General features: G+C 36.6%; 1 protein-coding gene across 1 annotated transcript in view; it reads right to left on the bottom strand.

Annotated features, from left to right (window-relative positions):
- Nucleotides 1–587: 587 nt before the first annotated feature.
- slc22a4 (solute carrier family 22 member 4) overlaps nucleotides 588–25,847 on the bottom strand; it is a 75,610-nt gene continuing 50,350 nt past the window's right edge. The window contains exons 5-10 of the mRNA XM_003217390.4: nucleotides 21,950–22,076; nucleotides 12,440–12,537; nucleotides 8,624–8,838; nucleotides 7,873–8,055; nucleotides 6,108–6,243; nucleotides 588–4,466 (exon numbers count right to left, since the gene is read on the bottom strand). Of these exons, the coding sequence (XP_003217438.2) occupies nucleotides 4,382–4,466; nucleotides 6,108–6,243; nucleotides 7,873–8,055; nucleotides 8,624–8,838; nucleotides 12,440–12,537; nucleotides 21,950–22,076 (844 nt within the window). The 3' untranslated portion in view covers nucleotides 588–4,381. The remainder of the gene's footprint in view (nucleotides 4,467–6,107; nucleotides 6,244–7,872; nucleotides 8,056–8,623; nucleotides 8,839–12,439; nucleotides 12,538–21,949; nucleotides 22,077–25,847) is intronic.

Raw genomic sequence — 25,847 nt, 5'->3', positions numbered from 1 at the left:
TCTTTTGTATTAAAAATTAAGGTATTCACATATGAAATGAAACCACCGGTTTAGGTAAACCTTGCATACCCAAAACATATTTTGAACCTTCTAGAGACCATTTGAAGGCTTCTTCTAAAATGCATCTGGAAAATCCTTGTGATTTTCATTTTGTTAGTCCTTTTTAAAGATCTATATTTCATATGCTGGTGTAGCACGTGAGGCAAGGAAATCCACCCAACCTTTTCCTCTGCCTCCCCCCCCCTTGTAATCTCAGTAAAGGTCTCCAGAGACAACTGCTATTTGCCTTGCCTGTTGCAGGCAGGTTCACATATTGGCTGAAGACAATCCAATTTTTTTTATAGCTCAAGGTTTATTGTTGGAACTGAAAAACTCATTATTTAGCTGTCCATCACCCCCTAAATACTGTTTAAAATTTCCAGACAGATAGAAGAGGAAAAGCGGAGGGGTTGGGTTAGCAAAGAGGACTTTGTAAAGATGAACTTCCTATAAGGATGTCTACAAAGAATCCAAGCTATTTACAGTTCACAGAATTGGGACATGATGCATCCTAGTGATCAGTTTCTGAGGGGAAAAAATCACACAAATTACCTGGTAATCAGATGGCCTTTATTTTGGTGTATATTATATGAAAAAACAGCGGTTGAGAACACAATGAAACATTAACCACAGAGTTCTCCCTATAAAGAAGTGTACTGTTCTATACAGATGAATGCATCCATATATCATTTGGTGTTAAATCAGTCCTTACTCTTCCACTTCCAGGAAGAGATATCTCCTAAAATGGTATTTACTGCCTTCCTATTTAGCAATTGCATTAGGTTTGCACCACCTTATAACCCTGAGTACACTGATCTTGGATTTCAGAAGCTCATCAAAGTTTGGCCTGGTTAATACCTGGAGACCAGCAGGTCACAATATGGATTTCCAGCTAGGAGTAGTAAAGGAGAGCTGCTGCCAGTCAGGATTGGCAGTACTGGACTAGATGAACTAATGGTTTGGCTTGGTATAAGGCTACTTCTTATGCTCTTAACACGACTAGTACCAATCTTGTATCTTACGCCATATATATATTTTTCTGCATCTTATAAAACCAATTATCCCGTCACTTCAATAGAAAATTGACCAGTGCATTTTAAAAGCTCCAATATAGAAAAAGAAAAAGGCTGTGCATCAAGGTAGTATATAGTGCATTTCAAAAATCCTGAAGAAACATTGTACTATAGTCAGATATGATATTGGAGAGACAAGTGAAAGAGCTGCTAGGTGAGATCTACACAAAGGGCAGCTTTTATACATAGTATTAGAAACTTTCGTGAATCCATTTGTATTCTTTTGAAAACTGCAACAAGCCTAACAAAGAGGCACTTTATGAAGGTTGCAAAAGAACAGGCCCACACAGCAAAGTCTGTGATCCACCAAGCATAGCCATCTTTGCCTTCTCTGTCACCCAAGGATCACAGCAAAAGAAATAATAATAATGAAATACTACTTTATAATTTTCACTTAATGATCAACATTGTAGAGGCCTGTAGCAGAAATGCAAACAAGTCCCTACTCAACACTAGCAAAGTCTCCCAAGAGATAATCAAAGCTTGGCTAGACTTCTGGAAGATTTACAGCTAGAAGTAACATATTATTGGGTGCCAGCATCAGAAGTTTCTCACCCAAATTCTTCTTTTAATTTGTAATCTTTGGAATACTACAAACATTACACAGCAAATCCCTGAAAGAAATCCTTTGACAGAGGATGTACAATTTCTTCCAAATACAGTATCCCTCTCTGCAAGAAGCAACCTTTTCCAAATTTGATACTGTAAATCTGCAATAAGACATAATCCATTTCCATCCTTAAGCTTCCAGTTTTAGAGCAAGTTGATGGAGGTAACATGATGGATTTTATTATTTGAATACATTAGTATTCAAACATATTTTATAGATTAGATCATATAACCATGTAGTTGATTCCAGTCATTGCTCCCCTGTAATATGCACTATATCATGCATGGAAAAGTCTTTACAAAATTGATCCCTCCACAAATGAAGGCTTTATTTTACAATGTCACAATCCCCCAAAATGCAGAGAAGTTTAAATGTCAAAGAAACCTGGGTAAAGTTGAATCTTCCACAAAAATACCACAATAATATCAAGTGTAAATTTTAGAAACAGTGACAATTACAATAATATGAAACATGATCAGAATCCAATATTTTTGTATAAAATATCTACATAAATATAGAGTATTTTGACATATTGAAGATTTACAATAGACAATGTAAACAACCTTTTCTGTTGTAGAGCTGAACTGTTTATTTAGAAAACAATTATGACTTGGTCCTGTTTACCAAAGACTGTGTTTACTGCTTAAAAGTTTTGAGACAAAAAAACAAAAAGAAAACACAATCCTTTGGGAATGATTACTAGAGTTCTTAATTTGATATGGGGAAAACATAAAAGAGTTTTCCTGACTACAGATCAAGCAGGAGAACATGGGTGAAGAGGGAAATATTGTTCAAACCTGGAAAAACAAACATTGGAGTTTCTGGTTCAAAACCACAACCTTCCAAGCTTTTGAGACATTCACAGAATCATAATACACATTAAGCTATGGATATTATGTAAAAGACATCATAAACAAAGCAGATACAGCAAAACATCATTATCTGACATATCAAGAAGGCTTTACATTCTTGGGGAAATAACAGTGGATTTTGGAATCATGAACTCTCAATAGTTTTGCTATTTACTACTGATCATATGGATTAATTATATAAACAGCTAGGATGTGATTTCCTGTGCTGCTGACATTGAACTTTAGGAACTGATTAAGAAAGAGCTAATATTTTAGTCGTTGATTAATGCATTAATTTATCAAGCCTGTACACTGCTGTTCTGAATTACACGTTATCAGCTCTGACGTAGGAGCAGATACAGCAGCAAACATCAATAGCATCCTAACTACTGCTGCTGACAACATATGAACTAGTCCTCTCTTTCTGACGAGAATTGTTTCAGGAGATTGTGTATCATCAATGAAAGGATTATGAAATGTATATTCCTTGTGTTAACAAAGGAGGGAAATTTTGCTTTGAATACATATTTTATATACGAACTTGGCACAAATGCCTGACATGTAAAGTCAATACCTCACTAGTATTTGTTTTTCTGTTACAAATTTGTTCAAAATCTCCAAAAGATACAACTGTCAAATGTATTTTAGCTGAAATACCATGTCTTTTTTTCAAAATACTTGTTTTATTTTGCACCAAGAGTAGGTATGTATAACCTGTGGCATAAACACAAAAAGGAAAAACACTCCGAAGTCATAATATATATGTCTTTGGCTGGATTACACAAGTGTACCACAGGATCTTATTTGTATTAATTCTGGTCCCAGGAACTTTGCTTCTTTACAGCTGTGGGTTTGAACCCAGTGAATAGCATTTCTGTATATCCCAGAAGTAAAAGAGGCTTGAGGGGCTGTAGTAATTTGTAGATTTTTTTTCTGTCTTTATGCCAAGCATCCTCAAACTGCAGCCCTCCAGCTGTTTCAGCCTCTAACTCCCAGAAGCCTTAGCCAGTTTATTCAATGATCAGGGATTCTGCGGGTTGGAGGCCCAAACAGTTGGAAGGCTGTAGTTTGAGTATGCCTGATTTATGCTCTGGCAAGCTCCCAAAGAAACACCACTGGGTTAATGCCAATTGATGTTATGTAGCTGAACCTTTATAGCTATCAATGGGTATGATGCATAGAGATAAATATTATTGAAGTTTACACCTGACTATCAATCTCCAAATAATATATTCTACTTTCTTAAAAGTTTGTAAATGTCTGTACCTATATTTATTAGGATTAGGCTTTTACATTTTATTTTATTCTTTTTATAATAGCCCTGCCTCAAAAGTATTCATTTCCAAAAACACCTAAGCAAACAACACATCAACATTGGCAGACTAGACTCTTAGCTATTCAGTTCTACTCAGGGGTTTTGAAAAGTGGCACATGGAGCTCAAAAGAACTTGGTGTGTTGACACTTCAGCTCGAAGATTCTATGCAGTCCGTATCTCCCTTCTCTCAATAATGATTAATGGCCTTATTTTTTAATGCATTTTATCCAAACTGAGGAGATGAAAGTGCTTAAGACTTTAAAAAAAAATCTCAACTAGTCCTAAAATCAAGGCACAAAAAGAACTACTAGGAACTTTTATACATACCAACAGAAACTTAACCACAAACCACTCATTTTGGTACAGCAGTATTGTGAACTGTCAGCAGTAAGACAACCTCTTCCTAGTAGATTTAATGACTTTTCATTTATCTTCAGAAACATTTGCTAACAAGTCCTGGTTGTCCATTCTGTCAACGTCAGCTATATATGATTAAAATGATGTTCGCAGGTTCTTGCTGTTCAGTTCATGTTGCGTTGAATTCCCTATTTTGTAGGTGTTTTTTCTATTTCTGAATCTGAAACAATAGGAGATTGTGTACGCTAGAAACAGTGATAAAACACTTATTTTTATATAATTCATAAAAACTATCCAACACTGTTTTGTCCAAATATCCTTCTGCCGAACCTGAACACAAGAAACATTTATAATCTAAGCAAGTCAATCCTAAGCATTACTTGTGCAAATTCAAGTTGTTTCCAATCTATGGCAACTCTACTGTAAACCTATCACAGCGGTTTCTGGACAAAATTGCCTTTATCTGAGACCGAGATATGATCAAATAGGGATTCAAACTCTGGTTTCCAGAGTCGTAGTTCAGTGCTGAAACCACTATAGGCTAGCCCCCTAGTACTTACTAGGAAACAAAATCCTTCTGGCATAAATTCTTTGAATATGCATTTTAGGACTGAACTGCTGCAGCAAAGAACTTAAAATTATGTCTCCAGTCAGGGACACTGCACTATATCACCTTGCCCAGTAATACTAAATCTCCAAGAAGGGCTCCTAGTAATATCCTGCAGTTGACTCAATCACATCATCTCTGAGACAAGGATCTAGAAATACTCCTGACTTGAGTAACATCATCAAAAGAACAAAAGCAAAGCTATGCCCTTAATAAGGACGTTCCTGATTATCTTAATAATTCTTACTTCTTCACTGGCCTACTGCTGCTAAATGCCAATTTTGTCATTATGCCAACCACATTTTGTCATCACATAACTTAATCACAGCTGTCAAAATATTGACAATTAAACAAACTTCAAATAAAATACAAATAATGTACCAGAGCAAATATTAGATTTACATCTAGCATCCTGTTGATACTTGTAGAAAATCTGTGTCCTTTTTTGTTTTGTCTCTTGGTTGATGACATTTTATACCTCTGAAAACACAGTATCAGTAAAGCGCTACATGTCAGTGAGTGCATTTGCACACTAAAACTTGTGTGCCAGCTGCATCCACTCCTTGGGATCTCAGATGAATTATAGTAACACATGTCTTGGTTACATTGTTTTTATTACTGTAAGATGCTCTACATGGGGCTACCTTTGAAGAGTGTTCACCCGGCCCTAACTGTTGTATGCTGACAGCTTGCTATGTAGGGTTGGCTACAGGGAGCAGACTGGCTAGATTAGCACAACTCATTATTACAACAGTTTTGCAGACTGATTGTCCATTTTCAGGAAGAATTTAAACTGCAGTGATGACTTACAAGGCCCTTTATGGTTCATTTCCAGGCTATGTGAAAGACCATACCATGTTGTATGAACCTGCCTGTTTTCAGATCTTATGTGGAAGCCCTGCCCTCTGTCCCATCATCTGATAGGTAAAAACAGAAGAGGGCTTTTTCAGTAACTGCTCCCAGGCTCTGTATCTCCCTTCCTAGACTGGCTAGATTGGCACTCTCTTTACTATCTTTCTACAGCAGCTTAAACCCTTTTAATCCTGAAGACCTCTGAGGATGGGTTTTTCCAGGAGAAACAGACCTTGTATAATGTGTTGGACTTTTATTTGTAATTGCTGGTTTAATTTAACTGTTATCATTTTTGTGATGGCTTATTTGCTTATCTTTTTTATGTTATTAAGTTTTAAATGTTGTAAGCTCCCCAAATCCCAAACTGATGAAAAAGGAATGATGATGATGATATCTGCTTACCCTTTGATTTGTAACATCTCTTCAAATGTTTCTGGAAGAGGATTTCCATAACTTTCTGGTAGGAAGAGGGTAAGAATTCCTATCAGCACAGTAAGGCTGCCCATAAGGATATATGGCAGAAACCTATCATAGGCACCTGGTAAAATCAGAGAACGTGGCAAAAGTTGTAATACAAAAGAACAATTAATGTTAAATTATTTGAGTAATGTCAAATACACAGCATTATTCATTTCATACTCTACATGATCCTGTGAGATGGGTTAGACTTCAGTGGTTCTCAGCCTGTGAATCCCCAGATGTTTTGGTCTTTACCTCCCAGAAATCTTAATACAGTAGAGTTCCACTTATCCAACATAAACGGGTGGGCCCAATGTTGGATAACTGAAATTGACAGATAATACGGAGGCCATATTCAAGCCGGGGGCGTGGCAAGGAAGGAAGGGACTTTTGTACCCCATGCATGGAGGAGGGTGGAGAGGGGAAGGCCAAACTTGAGAGGCGCCATTTGAGAAACTTTGAAACTGAGGCCGCAGGAAGGTGCCTGGAGGGAAGCAGGCTCAGAAGGAAGCTTTAATGGAAAATGTCTCCCCCCACCCCACCCCGCGCGTTCCTTGTTTACCTTTGAGGAGCTCGAAGGCTCCCGCCAGCTGTTCCTAGGCGGCGAGGGGCAAGGCGGGCTCCGTGTGGAAAAGGGCCCGGAGCCACCATGCACATGGCTGCCTCTGATGCGGCATCAGTCTCCCCCTCCACCGCTTCCTCCTTCTTCGCATCTTCCTGGGGCAGCTGGAAGAAGAGGGAGAGAAACGCTCTCCTCCCTCGCCCTCTTCTCTCAAACTCCCTGCCGAGGGAGAGAAAAGCTCTTCTCTCAAGCTCCCTTCCTGCCAAGGGAGAGAAAAGCTCTCCTCCCCCCCTTCTTCTTTTGAGCTCTCTCGAGCAGCTGAAGGGAGTTCCACATGGAGCCTGCCTCGCCGCCCGCCGCCTAGGAACAGCTGGTGGGAGCCTTCGAGCTCCTCAAAGTTAAACAAGGAAGGTGGGGGGGGGGGGGAAGAGAAATTTTCCATTAAAGCTTCCTTCTGAGTCTGCCTCCCTCTAGGCACCTTCCTGCGGCCTCAGTTTCAAGGTTTCTCAAATGGCGCCTCTCAAGTTAGGCCTTCCCCTCTCCACCCTCATCCATGCATGGGATGCAAAAGTCCCTTCCCTCCTTGCCACGCCCCCCGGAGTGCGTCGGATAATACGGTGTGTTGGATAAACGGAAGTCGGATAACCGGAACTCTACTGTAGCTGGTAAACTGGCTGGGATTTCTGGGAGTTGTAGGACAAAACACCTGGGGACCCACAGGTTGAGAACCACTGGGATAGATGATAATAAAGCAACTAGTTCAAAGTCATCCTGTAAGCTTCATGGCTACTGATATCCAAGTCTTTACAGTAATGTTCAGTACTCTCCATCCCACAACTAGGATGTAAGTATCTTGATAACATCGTGATAATTCCTCAGCATCATTAATAATAAATGCTCATTTCTAACTGGATGAATAATGGAACTGGATTACTACATTTAAGATGTATTTTTTACGGACACTCATGAACACCTAAAGAATATTGATATTTCATGATGGAAGTTTTGAAATGTGTGTTTTGAAGCAAGTAATGACTCAAAAGCCAATTCAGGAAGCTTTTTGAAACTACTACAGAATAAAGCCTGGTAGGAGATTTTCTTTTGAATGCTTTGTAAATATAAGGCTGATAATAAGGTATTTCTTACCAAGGTAAACAAAGTAAGGAGCAATGATGCTGCCCACCCGGGACGACATGGAGGCAGCACCCACTGCCATGTTTCTCACTATAGTTGGGTACAATTCCGCAGTGTAAACGTAAAGCATGGAGAAGGCAGATGTGACTCCAAACTTCCCCAACATCACCAAAGTGACAGAGAGAATGTGGAGGTCTGTAGAAAGATTGAAAACAAGTAATAAGGTTTCTGTGCATTTTTATTAAGAACAGTTGAGTTTCTCTTACTCTATACACTATTTGTAAACAGTATTAGGAACAACAAATCAAGTTAATATATTTCTAGATACTGCCTGCATACATTTGATATAAGTATGGGCATGAGGCAATTGTTTAGGGGCATAACTTTTCTCTTCACTGCTAATTAAAGTCTGTATACATTATACATAAGAAATAATTAAGATATGTGTCTCTACCCAGTTGAGCTACCAACAAGCAAAATAAACTTTTTCTTTTTCTATATTATTGTAAGCACTAAGAAGGCTTGACCCAACAAATGTTTGGACTACAGATCCTTTATCTCTCACAGGAAAGCTTTCATGGTATATATCTGCATCTTTCTATTTGCAGACCCAGGTTTAGAATAAACGGCAAAAAGGTGAACACTACTTTTGGACACTGCGTTTGTCTTTTCAAGTCTCCAGTATGCTACTGAAGTCCTTAAACAGAACCAGTTTGATGGTTCAATAAACATCAATAAATCTAGAGCATTTGTGTGCTCATACTTTGAGGTACTAGCTGAAGAAATAGGATAATTCCTCCTCCCAAGAAGAGTGTGCCAGATATTGAATAACGCCGAGGTAATGTTCGGAGAAGTAACCAAGCAATCACACAGGCTGGAACTTCTGTTAATGCAGACAGGAAGCAGTTGAGGTAGACATCCCCATGCAAGTTGGGGGTGCTGAGTGACAAGCTAAAGTAACCAATAGATGTAATCATCCTGAAAGGGAAAAGATGGAAGTTTAGCATATATGAAAGGCAGCCACACTGATAAAATTAACTAATCTAACATATATTACAATAACCAGTGTAGCCACAGATTTCAGTTGCTATTTATTTAAACAGTATTAGGAACAGCACATCAAGTTAATATATTTGCATATTATGCCTGCAGACATTTGATATAAGCATATTAAATATAAGCATATACCTAAATCAGATATCCCCATGCTCCTTGGGTACTTCAGCTCACAGGGCCCATAGGGCTGACGTACAACATCTTTTTGTTCAACCATGTTTGGGTGTTGACTTTTTCAGTAAGCATGTCTTATCATTAAATAAAATACTAAGCTTACTTTATTTACATACTGTATTAAAGTTATTTTAATAATTTAGAATTTCCCCCTGTAAACCTGCCTTCTTTGGAATTATTGGATTCAGTAATGGAAAATAAATTGTTTGTATTTAATTGTAACTATTCACATACAAATATAGGAATCCTTCCACTTTGATTAGTTCATTTTCACTTTGATTAGTTCCACTTTGATTAGTTCATTAGTTATATATGATAACTAGCTGTGCCTGGCCATGCATTGCTGTGGCAAAGTATGGTGGTATGGGAATAAAGTATTGAGGAATTGGTGGTAGTTAAGGTAAAGGGTAAAGGTTTTCCCCTGACATTAAGTCTAGTCATGTCTGACTCTGGGGGCTGGTGCTTATCTCCATTTCTAAGCCGAAGAGCTGGCATTGTCCATAGACTCCTCCACGGTCATGTGGCATGACTGCATGGAGCGCCGTTACTTCCCTGCCAGAGCAGTACCTATTGATGTACTCACATTTGCATGTTTTCAAACTTCTGGGTTGGCAAAAGTTGGGGCTAACAGTGAGGGCTCCCCCAATTCAAACCTGCGACTTTTCAGTCCAGAAGTTCAGCAGCTCAGCGCTTTAACACGCTGCGCCATCAGGGGATATGATTTCCTAAAGGTTGTGAATATACAATATTTCTGTTTATTCTTTTTTTTGTCTGTTGGAGGCAAGTATGAATGCTGCAATTAGGCAAAATGATTAGCATGTAATGGCCTTGCAGCTTTAAAGCCTGGTTGCTTCCTGCCTGAGGGATTTTTTTTGGTGGGAGGTGTTAGGTGGTCCTGATTGTTTCCTGTCTGGAATTCCCCTGTTTTCAGAGTGTTGTTCTTTATTGTGTGTTCTGATTTTAGAGATTGTATTGTTCTGTTTTATTATACTACAGTAATTTTAATATATTCTGATTTTAGTGTTTTTTAATACTTGGAGCGAGATTGTGTTCATTTTCACGGTTCACAGCAACACAATAATAATAGTAATGATAGTAATAATAATGACTTTGGTAACACACACTGCTTCACTCCCTTCTCAGCTTCCTTTCTGGAAGAATCCTTTCTTGGGAGGTGTTAGCTGGCCCTGATTGTTTCCTTTGTGGAATTTCCAATTTCCTTGCTTTCAGAGTGTTGCTCTTTATTTACTGTCCTGGTTTTAGAGATTATATTGTTCTGTATTATTATACTACAGTAATTATTTCATATTACAGTCGAATCTCACTTATCCAACATTCACTTATCCAATGTTCTGGATTATCCAACGCAGTGTGCCTTTTAGTAGTCAATGTTTTTGTAGTCAATGTTTTAAATTCATTGTGATATTTTGGTGGTAAATTTGTAAATACAGTAATTACCACATAGGATTACTGCACATTGAACTATTTTTTTCTGTCAAATTTGTTGTATAACATGATGTTTTGGTGCTTAATTTGTATAATGATTACCTAATTTGATGTTTAATAGGCTTTTCCTGAATCCCTTATTATCCAACATATTCACTTATCCAACGTTCTGCCGGCCTGTTTATGTTGGATAAGTGAGATTCTACTGTATATTTATAATCTTACATTATCTGCTTAGATCTGGATTATATAAGGCCCCTTCTACACAGCTGGATAAAATGCACACTGAAGTGGATTATATGGCAGTGTGGTTTGAAGATAATCCAGTTCCAAGCAGATAATATAAGATTCTAAATGGGTTATATAGATGTGAGGATGGGCCTTGAGTCTACACTGCCATATAATCCAGTTCAAATCAGATAATCTGTATTTTATAGGCAGTGTGAAAGAAGCCTGGTTGAAGAGGCCCTGGGCTGAGAGGGTTGCTAGGAGACCAAGTGGGCGGAGCTTAGCCTTCTAACTGGCAGAAGACCAAGTGGGCAGAGCTTAGCCTTCTAACTGGCAGCAATTGTATAAAAACAATTATTCCTCTCCCTCTAATTTTTCCCTTTATTTTTCTTTTCTTTTTGTTGTCGGAACCTAGGGGCAAGGATGTAGGTTGTTTGCCAAGTTTCGTGGTTCTGGGGCGTTTAGTTTTGTTGCTTACTTCTAGGCCCCCAGTCCATTACATTTATATATATATAAAGATGTGAACTGATAATCAACTATGGTGTCTTTGTGTTGTTCCAGATCTGCTGTGATGACTTTAATAGAAAGAAGATACGTAATGTGTACTAGACACTCCTTTATCTGAACCTTCTGCTTATAATTCATTGTTATGTTCAATGCAGTGTCAGTGTTTGTTATGACTGCAGGTGTGAAATGCTTTCATTTATTACAGCTTCCTAAAAGATAAGTTTGGAGGGATGTGAGGACTATTATGTATGTTTCATTTTCACATGTATATCTGCCTGATGGATGTTCTGAGTTTGGTGGATGAGGCCTTCACAGATGTGATACTAGCATCCTATTGCTGGGGGGAAACAAGGCTTTAGCAACAATCTATTTCTCAATTATAGCTGGATATCAAAGAAATATATCCTTTGTTGCTATATAATACTCATGTAAATGTAATGTTTAGTAGGAAAGTTATACACTTAAGCAAAAGGCAGTCACAGGGAAGATAAAATTATTAGATGATAGATGTTCCTGGCTCAAGAATATAATAATAATTTTATTTTTTATCCTGCCTCCATCATCCTGAAAGGGACTCGGGGCGGCTCACATGGGGACAAGCCCAATCAATAGATTAAAACCTTGATCCAGTAAAGTTAACAACATTATGACCACATAAAACAGCAAAAAACAACATCAACAATTTAAAACCTGAAATCCATCTGTCCCCATTATGATGATTTCATTCGACCTTTGTGATTGGAAATATTTTTATAGGCTGACCCTTTAATGTATTTTAAAAGCTCATTTTATCTGCCACCATTTTCTTTTGTTTAAAATTAAACTTTTTTTCAACCCGTTAAAAGAGGTTGGTTCAACCTATTAGCAAAGACCCAGAGGTCTTTGTTGTTGCAATACTTTCGTTCAAATACATGAAATTCCCCCATTCCATTTAATTTTCACATAAATGTTTCTACTGATGCAGATAACTTAACTATGTGCTTAATAATCCACAGCCTGCTATTTATGTACTTTATGAGCCATTTAATTCATAGATTGGGGTGTTCTGCTGGAGTCTGATACGATGTTGTAAAACAGGGGCTATAGCTTATCTAGTGTGTGCTGCAGTTATACCTATATCAGATATGCCCTTGCTCCTTAGATACAATAGGGTCTCAGATATACTTACCACAAGAAAAGTGACATGACTGTGATAACGGCAATATTTGGGGTCCTGAACAAGTCAAGAAGCATGCCTTTCTGCTGCCTGTTCTTCAAATCCTGCACCTTTCGGGGAGCGGGAAGAAAACAACATGAAAATATTTTTAAAACTTACACTTTCTGGATACCCAATGTCAAAACTAAAGTTTGGGAAGATTTTGATTAAACTGGAAGTCCAAGAAAATCGAAGCTCTGAAAAAGCTGTTGTTTGTTCCAAGGAACTCACCAATGTACTGCTAAGAAGACTGCTCAAACACAATCATATTTTTGCTTTGAATGTTTCTCCCTGTGGCTTTTCACCATTTTATATAGTCACATTTTTTGACTGACCCATTGTCAAATTTCATCTCTTTTCCACTGCATATGAACAGTCCCACTAAAAGCAGAATAAACAGATGGCTACACTATTATTATTATTATTGACACAAATACATAAATAATAATAATAATAATAATAATAATAATAATAATATCACCATAGCCATCTGTTTATTCTGCTTTTAGTGGGACTGTTCATATGCAGTGGAAAAGAGATGAAATTTGACAATGGGCCAGTCATAAATAATAATTTATTATTATGCCAAAACTACAGTATCTGAATTTGAACAGACAAAAATACTTTACCTACAAATGTACAGCACACGGATAACAACAATACACTAAAGTTTATCGCCTGCACACTGAAGCTTATACTAAGAAAACTGTTTATCACCTGAAAAATTCTGCTGGGCACAATGGAAAAGATTTCTTCACCACCATTACTACCACAGAGTAATACTGAAGATAGATTCTTACCTGTGTCTGGCCACATTCAAGTTTTTTCTTGATATCAGTTGTAATCATCAACCATGTCATTTCATGACCCTGAGCTCCTTAGATAGCCAGCATGAAATTAGAAGTACATCAAGGAACATTTTTATTAAAAATTGCTTTATTTCTTTTGGAAATATTTTAAGAAGTACAAATATTTTAAAAAGAGAAAAGACAGGAAACTGAAATACAAAAAATTTAAAAAACACAGAAAAAAAGAAAAATTAGAAGACTAGAAAAAAGAAGAAAAAAGTGACTTTTGATCTTCCTTTTGATGGTTATATGTATATATAGTTATTTGTCCTTTTCTCTCCAAAATATACAACAGATTCCTTTCTTTCTATAATTTCTTATTGGTGCTCCTTGTATATTAATGGTATATTAGGCTCTTGACAACCACCAGGAATCGTTTGTAAAATAGTCATCTTCACAGGTGCTCCCTCGTGGCTGAGTTCAATTGTCTTCCAAGGACAAAGTCTTAGTGGTAGGTCCATCTGGATCCTCATGGTCGTTCACAATGACACAGTGTTCACAGTTTGTTCCAAAGGTAACAGAAGTTAATCCTCAAAACATTTATTTTTTGTTAAATTTTTATTGTGTAAAGGTGGTATACAAAATGTAAAAGAAAAAAGAAATACATCAGATACACATAATACAAATACATTTGTACCACACTCACTCCCCCACCCGTGAACCATCACCATGACTTCCGACACCACTCAATGTGAAACTAATATCTCATAAAAAACTACTCTTATCTTTATGTTAATAACTTCCCCTTGCTATTTTAAAGTCTACCTTTGTCTTTCTTTCTGAATATTTAAATGCAAGCCTCCATTTTCTAACAGTCTTAATTATTTCCTCCTCTAATGCCACCGGATAGTTTGGCCATTTGGATATAGCCTAACAATTTCCCTCTTCAGTCCTTTATAAACAGCTCTTTTTTCACCTTCCATGATTTTGCTATTATTAATCTTGCAGCTATAAAACTGTATTGGCAAATTTCTATGCCTTCTTTACTATTTTTTTTCACCAAATAAACCTAAAAGGCACATTTCTTGGTTTTTCTTAACCTTTTTAGTAATTATTTTGTTTCCTTGCTTATCTTTTCCCAGAAAGTTTGTACCAGCCTACAGGTCCACCAAGTGTGGAGGAAGGTACCTTTATGTATTTTCAGAGCCGGCCCTAGGTATTTTTCAAGTGTAGGCGAACAGAATTTTGGCGCCCCCCAAACCAATCACTGAAAAATAAAAGCGTTGGATAAGCGAAAATGTTGGATAATAAGGAAGTATAAAGGAAAAGCCTATAAAACATCAAATTACATTATGATTTTAAAAATTAAGCATCAAAACATCATGTTTTACAACAAATCAATAGAAAAAGCAGTTCAATACATGGTAATGTTATGTAGGGATTACTATATTTGCAAATTTAGCACTAAACATTGAACAGGGATATAGGGCAGTGTGGACTTAGATAACCCAGATAGCCCTCAGTATTAAAAAAAAAAAACCTCTAAAATCAGGACAATAAATAAAGAACAACACTCTGAAAACAGAAGAAATCCAGACAGTAAACAATCAGGGACAGCGAACTCCTCCCAAAAAAAGATTCTCCCAGGCAAGAAGAAGCCAGGCCTTGAAGCCACAGGGCCATTAAATGCTAATCAAGGTGATTAATTACAACATTCACACCTGCTTCAAAGAAAAGTTCTTTCTCCCACCCTGGACCTTCTACAGATATATAAACCCCACATACCTAGCTTCCAAGTTCCTACAGACCTCACAATCTCTGAAGGCCCCAAAGGTGGGCTTGCGTGGTGCGAAGGTGGGTCTGCGCTGGCTGGAAGGCCCAGCGCGGCCGCTGGAAGGCCCGAAAGAGAAGGAGGTGGAGAGTGGTGCCCTCCTCCCAGGACGATGGCGCCACAGGCAAATGCCTATTTCGCCTTATGGTTGGACCGCCTCTGTGTATTTTGCATCTCCAGCATCCTCCCAATTGGATTTATCTATTTTGCTTATCAATTTGGGAGTTATATGATTTCTACAGAATATTTTATACATATTTTCTCTAATGGACTCAGCTATCGAAAATTTCAAACCTCTTTTCCATAAATATTCCAATTTTTCCAAATCAGTATTTTTCCTTAGGTCTTCAGCCCATGACTGCTTTTATTCGATTGTCTTCTAAATTGTATTTGTATAGTCTGGAAATTAGTCCTTCATTCCCCTTTTCCAAAATGTTCTCCAGTTCTGATTATCCTTGGGGAAAACCTATATCATCTTTCATAAATCTGTCATGTAGATGGAAGTAAGGAAACCAGCCATTTATCCCCAATTCTTCTCTCTTTTTTACTTTCTATTCCCCTTTTTCTTTGCTTTTGTACTCCCTATAGGTTCTCTTTTCCTCATTAAATGCTGGATTTAGCACTTATTCAAGAAGTTGCAGCTATAGAGTCATTTTTGCTTCATCCTTGCCTTGTATCTCTTTCAAATTGAAAGAAGGCTGGCTCTTATAATGTGTCTATTAAAATATTTATTGACCTTTTCTTTTTTGTACCATAAATATGCATGCCATCCGAATCTTAAGTTGTATCCTTCTAAATTAAATAAAGCACAATTAGCTATTCTGATGCATTTCTTTATCCAGTTAAAGCCTGCCACTTCACAGTAATACCCAGGGCCATAGCAAGGGGGGATTAAGGGTTCAACCTCCCCCAAACCTGTTTTACTTATGAATTTTAACTGGTTAACCAATTTATGAGTAAACCAGGGTTTGTTTGTTTTTTTTTGGTTTTTTTTAGCCTGACACATTTCTGGGATGGTGGTGGTGGTGGTAAAATTTTAAATTCCTCCTCTGGTTAAAGCCTTGGTAATACCTAAGATCTGGGGGCACTAAGATCCCAGTCTTTAGCATCTATTAAGTTCCTGTATGCAGTTTTATCCTTTTCCCCATTTCATACGAATTGGACCAAATCCCATCTCCATTGTATAAAGACCTTCACTCTCTTAAATAGTTGTAGATTTTGAAAGAAGAACAATATTTTTGTAATACTATCATTTAAATCACAGCTATTCTCCCCATCCAAGTTAGTTTGATTCTTCACCATCTTTCCAGGTCTTTTAAAACCTTTATTTTTGTATAAATTATTATTTCTATTAGTAATATCTCTATTGGGGTCTTGTTAAGCCACCTGTTCTTACATTATGATTTAGCTGTCTTCCGGGAAGAAACCCTACTTGATCTTTATGGAAAATTATCACTAGAATTAATTAATCTGCTTGTAAAAATTTCTCCAAATAATTTACAATCACAATTTAATAGCAACATTGATCTAGTTTTTTACCTGCTCCGTGTCTCTATCCTGTTTAAGGATGAAAACTATGGTAGCATCTGCCCACGAATTCTCCTTTATGAAGCACTTGGTTCATTACTGAAAGAATAACTGAAGTTCTTCTGTATATATTTTATAGTATGTAGCAGAAAACCCATCTGAGCCAGGGGCTTTATTTATTTTAGTCTTATCAATTATTTTACCTAACTCCTCCAATGTAATTTGTTTATGTAATCCTGCCTTCATTTCCTCTGAAAGTTTTGTGAGGTTAAATTCCTCCAAATATTGATCTGTCTTTTTGGAGTTTGACTATCTTTATATAAATGTCTATAATACTCCTCAAATGTCTTATAGATATGCTGCATCTCCATAATCATTTCTTTTTTTATTCTTTAATTTTACAATTAGTTGCTGCTTTTAGTTGCCACCTTGATAGTTTCCCTGATTTATTAGCATTTTCAAAAAAAATCTGTGTCTGTTATACATAATTTTCCTTTCCAGTTAGTTCAAAATTATCAATTTATATTGTTTTTTCAAATCGGCCAACTCTTGTTGTATATTCTTTTTATTATCTAATTTGTTGTTTTCTAATTATTTTTCTTTGTCTCTAATTTTAGTTAGGATCTCTAATTGCATTTTGTTTTTGTTTTCTCCTTTTGAACCGAATAGAATTTTGTTGAATCAGTAGGCCTCTTATAACCGCTTTCCCTGCATCCCAAACAATCTTTTTGTCTATGTCATCCTGTAGGTTTTCTTTTAAATAATTTTGTATCCCTCTCCCAATCTTTTATATGATTTTGGAGTCTTTCAAAATATAGTCATTTATTCTCCACAATTTCTTTTCCCACTGTACCCTCTTTAATTTTAGCAAAACCAGATTATGATCAGAGAACATCCTTAGTAATATTGCCACCTTTTTGTTATTAATGGCTAGCTTCTTCGTTATAAAAATGTAATCAATTTTAGATGATGTTTTATGAAGCAGGAAGCTGGAAATGTTAAATTGCCTCTGTGTCTCTGTCTTCGTATGTCTAATGGCACTGAATGTCTGCCATGTATATGTACATTGTGATCTGCACTGAGTTCCCTTCAGGGTGAAAAGGGCGGAATATAAATACTGCAAATAAATAAATAAATAAATAAATATCCTGCCAAGACAGTTGCTAATTTCTTATAAAATATGTTTAACATTCAGTGCATTAATCCTCACTAATAAGACCTGTTTAGATTGAAATTTAACTTTATTAATATTCTACCCTCATGGTCTCCATTTATTTTTTCCGGTTCCAATGTTTTATTCACACAGAACAGTACTCCAATTTTTTTTTCTTATAGTTATATGTTGTAAATAATTGACCCAATTTTTCTTGTTTCAGAAGATATTTGTCTTTACCCAACATATGCAATTCCTGGATAAAATTTATGTAAAGAACCTGTAAACCATCTGTTTCATGTTTTGGTCTTTTTAATGATATCACAAACTTCCTTTACTTCTATAGGACCATTCAAAATATGCCTATAATATTTGCTAACATCTGCTTAGGTAAATATTTATACACTCTCACCAAAAAAAATCTATCTATAAGGAATAATATTGATGAAACACCTTTTGTATATTTGTATTGTCTGTTATTACAGCACTTCCTTCTTGTAACTTAAATATTTTTTTTATTTTCACAAGATATATGCCAACCAATTTCCCAATTTACTTGCAAATTCAATTTTTTTGTTTCACATAATTTATTTGTATTTCCATCTCTCTCACTATTAGCATAGGTAACTGCCTCTGTAAAATCTTAACTTGGGACCTAATAATTGTGTTTTATGGAGATTTCATCCTTCTTCCTTTCTTTTTATCTTATCCAGAATCAAACTCATTTTCTCTTGCTTCTTCTTTTTATGTTCAGAATGATGTTGAATGAAACACCCTCACCCTCTGTATCTTTATTAAAATTATTCCCAAAATTTTTGTAATACTTTTTCCTTTTTTAAACAATATGTCACTTAGTCTCCATTCAAAAGCACATTTTTTATCTTTCAAATCATCACCGGGTTATGATTTGAGAAAGTCTTTGGTAATACTGCCACTTTGTAGACTTTAGTAGCTAATGCTTTAGAAGTCCAAACCACATCTATCTCTTTCAGAAAAATAAGTAAAGTCTATAGAATCATTATTTTTGTATCTCAATGTATCAACAAGTTCTATCTTGTTCATTAAGTTATAAATAAAAAAACCTGATAACGTGTCTCACAAAATTGTAATATTGTTCTCAAAGTTCGGCCTTTTTTGTGAGAAACTATCCAATTCCAAACTCCTATGAGACTTGACTTTTCATTTGAAAAATCAAAAAGCTGATAAAATGTTGATTTATTATGATTTTGGGAATAGATTTCCATCAACGAAGTCCTAATTCCCTGCATGGTAATCTCCATTCTAGTACATCCGTAGGGTTCATAAGTTAACATCAATTCTGAATATTGTAGTGGGTTTATATTCAAAATTACTCTTTGTCTAAACATTTATTTTAAAAGTATTCAGTTTTCTTTTTTTCTAATATGTGTTTCCTGTAAGTAAATTGCAACTTACGTTTTTTTTCAAATGATTTTTTTTCTCTTTTGAAGAGAATTTGCCCCATTCCATGTTAAAAATGCCACTTGGGCCTGAGGTTTATCCTGGAGCACCTCAACACTCAACCTGCTCTTGATTGCTAAGATTTCCACAGTCCCCTCGTGAGAAGGAGTGTTCTGGAGTGCTTATGGGCGATCTCACATTCTCTGCTTGTCCAGAAAGAGTTTTCATCACCAGCTGAAACTTGCCTCCAATCATCTGTTTGCGCTCCAACTTTCTGTAGCTGTGAAGCTTGTGCAGGAATGTCAATCTAACATCATTTGTTACTGGATGTACAGATTGAGGTCTGTATTGTTAGCCATCGGAGCCTTAGAATGACTGCCAGTGGAACCCATAAGAAAATCCCTGGGACCTCCCAAAACACATTGAGTTCGTCAGCCTCTAGGGCCAACCTACTGCATCCTTCCCAACTTCCTGCTTCCCAGATGTGTTGCACCACAACTCCTAAAGGGAATCAGTGTAACACTTAGTCTTGGGAAAAGCTGAGAATATGTATCAGTAGCCTTTGGACATACTGGGGGAAGGGGTGCAGACAGTGCCAGCTATACATACACCCCATATCACTTGTAGGATGAATACATCTGTACTCTACAGCTTCCCACAGCACCCCCCCCCCCAACTCTTTAACACCAAAAGAGGCAGAGAGAAAAAATTGCAGGCTTGATGCAAGGGCCACATTTTTTTCTATCAGCTTATTTTGGTGTTAAAGGGATGAGGTTGTTTCAATGTTATAGAAGCTGGAGTATGCCATGAATTTAAACCCCAAGCCATTATAAAGTACTGTAGCAACTGTACACGTGTGTTGATTGCCATAGAAAAGTTTGATGGAATTTGGTACTTGAATGTTCACTTAAGAAAACATCGTATTTCTCACATTATGCAAATGGAAAACTCTCATAATTCTAGTAGATACTAAAGTCTCTTTTGAAAACAAATGATAGAAAACTGATGTGACCAAGAGGAAAAAATAATCAGAAACCTCCTCCTCCCTCCAAGCATTTGACAATCTCATACAGCTGTTCTGCAACTTTTAAGAATAGTTGCTAAACGTATCAGAAAGATGAGAAGCCCACAATAAAATTGTGGAAATGGCTCAGCGAGCATGGATACACACACACACACACACACACACAGCAAGAGAGCACAAAATAGTAAAGCCTACAGGTATGATTACTTTATAGATTTATTGTAGGCCCACTCAAGACTGAAGATGTGATAATGCCACAGAAAGGCTTAGACTGCACAGCAATTGTGCTGTACAATTGGCAAATTGAAATGAAATGGAAGGAAAGTTCAGGTTTTTATTTGTCTGGTGTTTTAATAATAGGGCTGGATAAGTTACTTTCCAAAAGAGTAAAGATGGATCTACACTGTCATATAATCCAGTTTCAGAATGCAGATTAACTGCACTGAACTAGATTATAGGAGTCTATACTGCCATATCATCCAGTTCAATGTAGTTCATCTGCATTCTGAAACTGGATTATATGGCAGTATAGATCCAGCTCAAAATAGATAGCAGATTGACATTTCCAAGCATGTCCCATGCCACCTGAAATGATACAAGATTCCCCTTATGTGGGGAATCTGAAAATAGCAAGATTGTATTGGGTGCTGAGAAAGTATGATCTGCTAAATTTTACTTATCTGAGCTAACTAGTTTGAGCAGGCAATTTAGTTAAATAAAACTCAGACTGCTATTCATGACATGGTTTGTTCCTGTGCTCTGCTAATCGTAGACTAGACTGGGGGAAGAGGTACAGGTAAGTACAATATTACTGCAATTCTGTACTTGATGTAAGGAAAAAAATGAGGCACTGTTTTTTAACTTGTTTAAATATCTAAAGGTTTCTCCATGATATCAGAAGAACTGAACTCTGAAACTATCTTTAGGGAAACTAATAGTCCTATATTAGTAATATATATCTACTAAGTCACGTGATCCAAAGATGGACATATGTTAGTTTCCAGTGCTGAGAGTGTACTGTATTTACTAAGATGTGATTTGTTACGTCAGAAGTCTGTTTACTATAAACTTTAAGAAGAATTAAAGTAATGACATGCTAAAAGCTATTGCAAACTGCCGACCTGGGATCCAGCGAAGAGACCTCATGGGCCATCCAGTCCAACCCCCTGCCAAGAAGCAGGAAATAGCATTCAAAGCACCCCTGACAGATGGCCATTCAGCCTCTGCTTAAAAGCCTCCAAAGAAGGAGCCTCCACCACAGTCCGAGGCAGAGAATTCCACTGCCAAACAGCTCCCACAGTGAGGAAGTTCTTCCTGATGTTCAGGTGGAATCTCCTTTCCCGTACTTTAAAGCCATTGTTCTGCGTCCTAATCTCCAGGGCAGCAGAAAACAAGCTTGCTCCCTCCTCCCTATGACTTCCCCTCACATATTTATACATGGCTATCATGTCTCCTCTCAGCCTTCTCTTCTGCAGGTTAAACATGCCCAGCTCTTAAAGCCGCTCCTCATAGGGCTTGTTCTCTATACCCTTGATCATTTTAGTCGCCCTCCTCTGGACACATTCCAGCTTGTCAACATCTCCCTTCAACTGCGGTGCCCAGAATACTGGACACAGTATTCCAGGTGTGGCCTGACTAAGGCAGACAGTTTTGGAAAGAAACTTTCCCAGCCCTTTTATACAACATCAGACAAATACACCCAAGGCACGGAGACACACAAGCACTTCAATATGAAATTTACCTCTGTGGAATCAAAGATTACTGCTGGGGCTGGAATCCCATTTTTTTGTGCAGCCTTCCGAATAATTACTTCAGCTTCTTCAAATCTTCCTTGAGAAATCAACCAACGGGGAGACTCAGGAATGATCCTGCAAAAAATTCAAATAATGAAGCTTGATATTTTCACAGCAGCTTTCATGTTGGCTGAATAGTTTTAGACAAGTTGATTGCTTGCTTAGTTGTCTGAAGATCACTGAAAGTGCGATCAGGGAAACCACTCACATTTTACTCATAGGCCTGCTTTGATCACAGAGAAGGTCTCTAGGTCACCATCTGCAGTGAGTTTCATTTTTTTAATGAAAAGGACCATGAGAGTACAAAGAGATTAATTTTCCTTATTTTAAAGCTCTCTTTTCCTTCTAGTACACAGTGGCTCACTGTGCCTGTTGGTCAGACTGTGGCCTCATCTACACTGATCATTTAAGGCAGTTTGGGGTTAGGTCCAAGTTGCAGTGGTCAGACAACAAATTCACCCAAAATAAAGTTCTTACAGTGCACCAGTGCTCTGTGGTTTGTGTAACGAAAATCTTTGAAGCAACAAAAATGAGTGAAGAAAGGAAAGGTTTTACTCAATCCCAGAACTTGGAAAGTTATTTTCAATCTGTTACATTTATTTCTTATAGTGTTTGAGAAATAATTAATTGGCATGGTTTGTTGAAGTGCTAGGAAAATAGCTTATTATATTACTTGTAGTGGTGTTAACTGTTTTCCTGCTTTTTTCCATTGCTGAATATCAAGAGGGGCATAAAAATTGAAAAATGCCTGTATAATCTATTAATGTGCTCTTCAAAAATAAACAGAAATTATTACTTATGATACTAGTGAAGTAAATTATTATGCATTGTGTTACTTTTGAAATCCAGCTTCATTACAGTCCCTTACTGCCAAAAGGAACTACTTGCAGATAACTATCCTTTGTGCCTCATTGCTTCCAAGCATGTAACCTGTTATTGTAAGCTCAGGGCAGCCATGAATAAAATGTGTGCTTGTCCCATCTAGTTAGGCCTTGATGTAGAAACATATGTTCAACATTTATCCAAGTGGGTAAGCCTGCTGAAGTGGAATAGATGGGCTATAAGTATTTCCTTATGAATGCATATGTGTATTAGGATAAGTGCACCAGAGTTTAAAAAATAAAGAATTAAAATGTTGCTTGTTTATTTTGATGCTCTTCTTCAGCAACAAGATGGAACACATCAGGGCTTTAGAAGTAAAGTAGTCATATTAAGTAGGTAAAGCCATGTAGTTTCAAGTACAATATATAGTCTAATTTGAAAACACAGTTGCTTCAGTGTTAATAACAATGAGGTCAAGAAACTTTTGTTTCAGTGAGAATGTTGAAGAATGTAGCAATTTTGAAGTAGAGTCAATCACAACTAATGCCATATCCATATAAGACGTCTAGTATGATGTTGGGCTCCATCTAGCATCAGTACATAGCATGGTACCATATAAATGAATGTGTAGTCTGTAAATAGTACATACTAAAATATTACTATCTACTAATAACAGTATCAATTAAAATGTTTGCTAATAGTGTCTACTAAAATATTTTTACTGAATTTTACTTTCATAAACAACTATGGTATATTTTGTGCCTTCATCAGTTCCAATTTAGAAGAAGAGTTTACTTTAACCTTTCCAAGGCATCGCTTAAAGTAGCATGAAACATAAAAACATTAAATGCTATGTGGGACCCAAAAGATAAAATATATGATAAAATATTACAAGCAACACAGCACTTCCAAGTTTTGGAAAAATGTCATTTAAATAGAGCAAAAGTCTGGTTTATAACATCCAGTGGAAATATTTACAGTGCCATCTTGTGGACATGATGGTTTCCCAGGCAAAATTCAAACATCCCTGTGTGTATTATTCATCTAAAAACATTGATTCTCCCTTTCGATTTTTTTCTTGAATGGGGAAATAATGTCTACTTCCAGAAAAAATATCTCAGGAATTATATAAATGGATGTGTATTGAAAGACTTGTGTGTCTATTTGGTGATAAGATTAGGAGATAAATATACACATTCATTTTTTTAGAGAATGAGACTAAGAATATAAAAAGCCCATGTCAAAATGCCAGGATTTTATTTAGACTTCCAAATTTATTCCAAAGTTTGCCAGCAAAAATAATATTTTTATTACAATAAATGTTGTTTACAGAATGTTTTTTCTTTCTTTCTAAATTGGCTGTATTTGTTTCCAGCACTAGTACTACTGCTCTACAGCTGCTAAGGTCATAGGCACCATGGCATTAGTACAAAAGAGCAGCCAACCTAACACAAGGCACAGTAAGGTTTTATTAGACCTGGACCAAAGAAGAGTTGCTTCTTACATACTGCTCTTTGGATTATTAATTAGCCCAATAACAGTGACAGAATGCTGCACCACTGAACCTTTGCAAGTTCAAAAAATGTTTCATTAGCTCACACAAAACCCCATGTATAAAACTGGGTAGCAGAAGATGGCATTGTATAATCTTTTTCGAAATCTGAGCACCTTGTGCAGAAAACATGAAATAAGTTATTTTTGTTATCTATTTTTTCCCAAGTACACTCTGATCTCAAATGAGACCAGAGGCTTTTGTTAAGTGTCTTATTGTAATCATATTTTCTATCAGAATTTGAAAACCAGCATGCTTCATCTTTTATAGATTATACTATCTTCCAGTCAAAGGAGCATTGAAAGCAGAGAACAGTAAGACATATGCAACAGTATTAGGAACATTTACTGAAAACTGAAAGACTATGTGTGTTCACCAAGAGGCAGATCTCACTAAGCTCAGTGGGTTTTACTCCCAACAGATGAGCATACATTTGCAGAAGAATATTGACATTTTCACTTGAAAAAGATGACAAGTGGCTGTGAACAGTAACCAATACATTTTGAAATAATTTTATGTTTAGATATCAATGGTGTTTAAGTAGTATCAACTTTTCAATAACTCAATATAAAATCTGGTTTTATGGCCCTTACATTTTTTCTTCAAAAAGAATACTATAGAGACCCAACTTTTCTTGTTCTTCTCCTTTGTCTTCCAGGACTGTCCAGTTGCTATTTCACCAACTATGAATTTTAGTTCATTAACTATACGAAGGAGAGGAGGCAATGCAGGAATATGAGGCATATACAATGGGCCTATTTCCTATAATGGCCTGGTATGTTGAGAGCTCATTTATCAAGAGCAGAATTGATATGGCTAAAGTTTTGGATTACAACACCCATCACTCTAGAAGGCAGGTTACACTGGGTGTGGTGAGACATCCTACCATATAGATAGAGGATGCCCCTTCTGTTTCTTTACAAAAACTACATATTCTCTATAAAGGGATATTATTCTCGAAGAAAGCAATTTTACCATATAATAAGGACATGGATGAGCAATGATTTATCAAATAGTTTATTTTACAAAGCAGACAATCTTTGGCCAGTCCCCACGTTCTAAGGCAAAGGCATATCAATACAATTTTTGATCTGGAATCTTTTTTCCCCCTGTTGTAAGTGATACCATATAAACAGCCAGTCATGAGTTAAAGACGTATTTGCTTAATTGGTTTTAATTTTTTTAAAGGCATAAAGTTAATGAGTGCAACTGTAGGTCAGAATTAAACTAATTGAGAGCAGCTAAGGGAGGAGAAAAAAGTTGTATGAACATTGTTGCATGTATTAACTGGAAACAACATGTAGGAAGAACTCAAAAAACTAAATAAAAGGGTAGGCTCTTTTACTCTAATACTATTGTTATTCAGCCCAAATAAGGCATTAATTTCCTTTCTCCTGGACTGCTTAATACTGATGAACATTTGTCTCTCATTTTTGGCCTCCATTCTGTGGCTCCCTATGAAGAAATCACTT

This window comes from Anolis carolinensis, chromosome 2, assembly GCF_035594765.1.
Source record: "Anolis carolinensis isolate JA03-04 chromosome 2, rAnoCar3.1.pri, whole genome shotgun sequence".
Lineage (NCBI taxonomy): Eukaryota > Metazoa > Chordata > Lepidosauria > Squamata > Dactyloidae > Anolis > Anolis carolinensis.
This window is presented reverse-complemented; position numbering and strand designations above follow the sequence as displayed.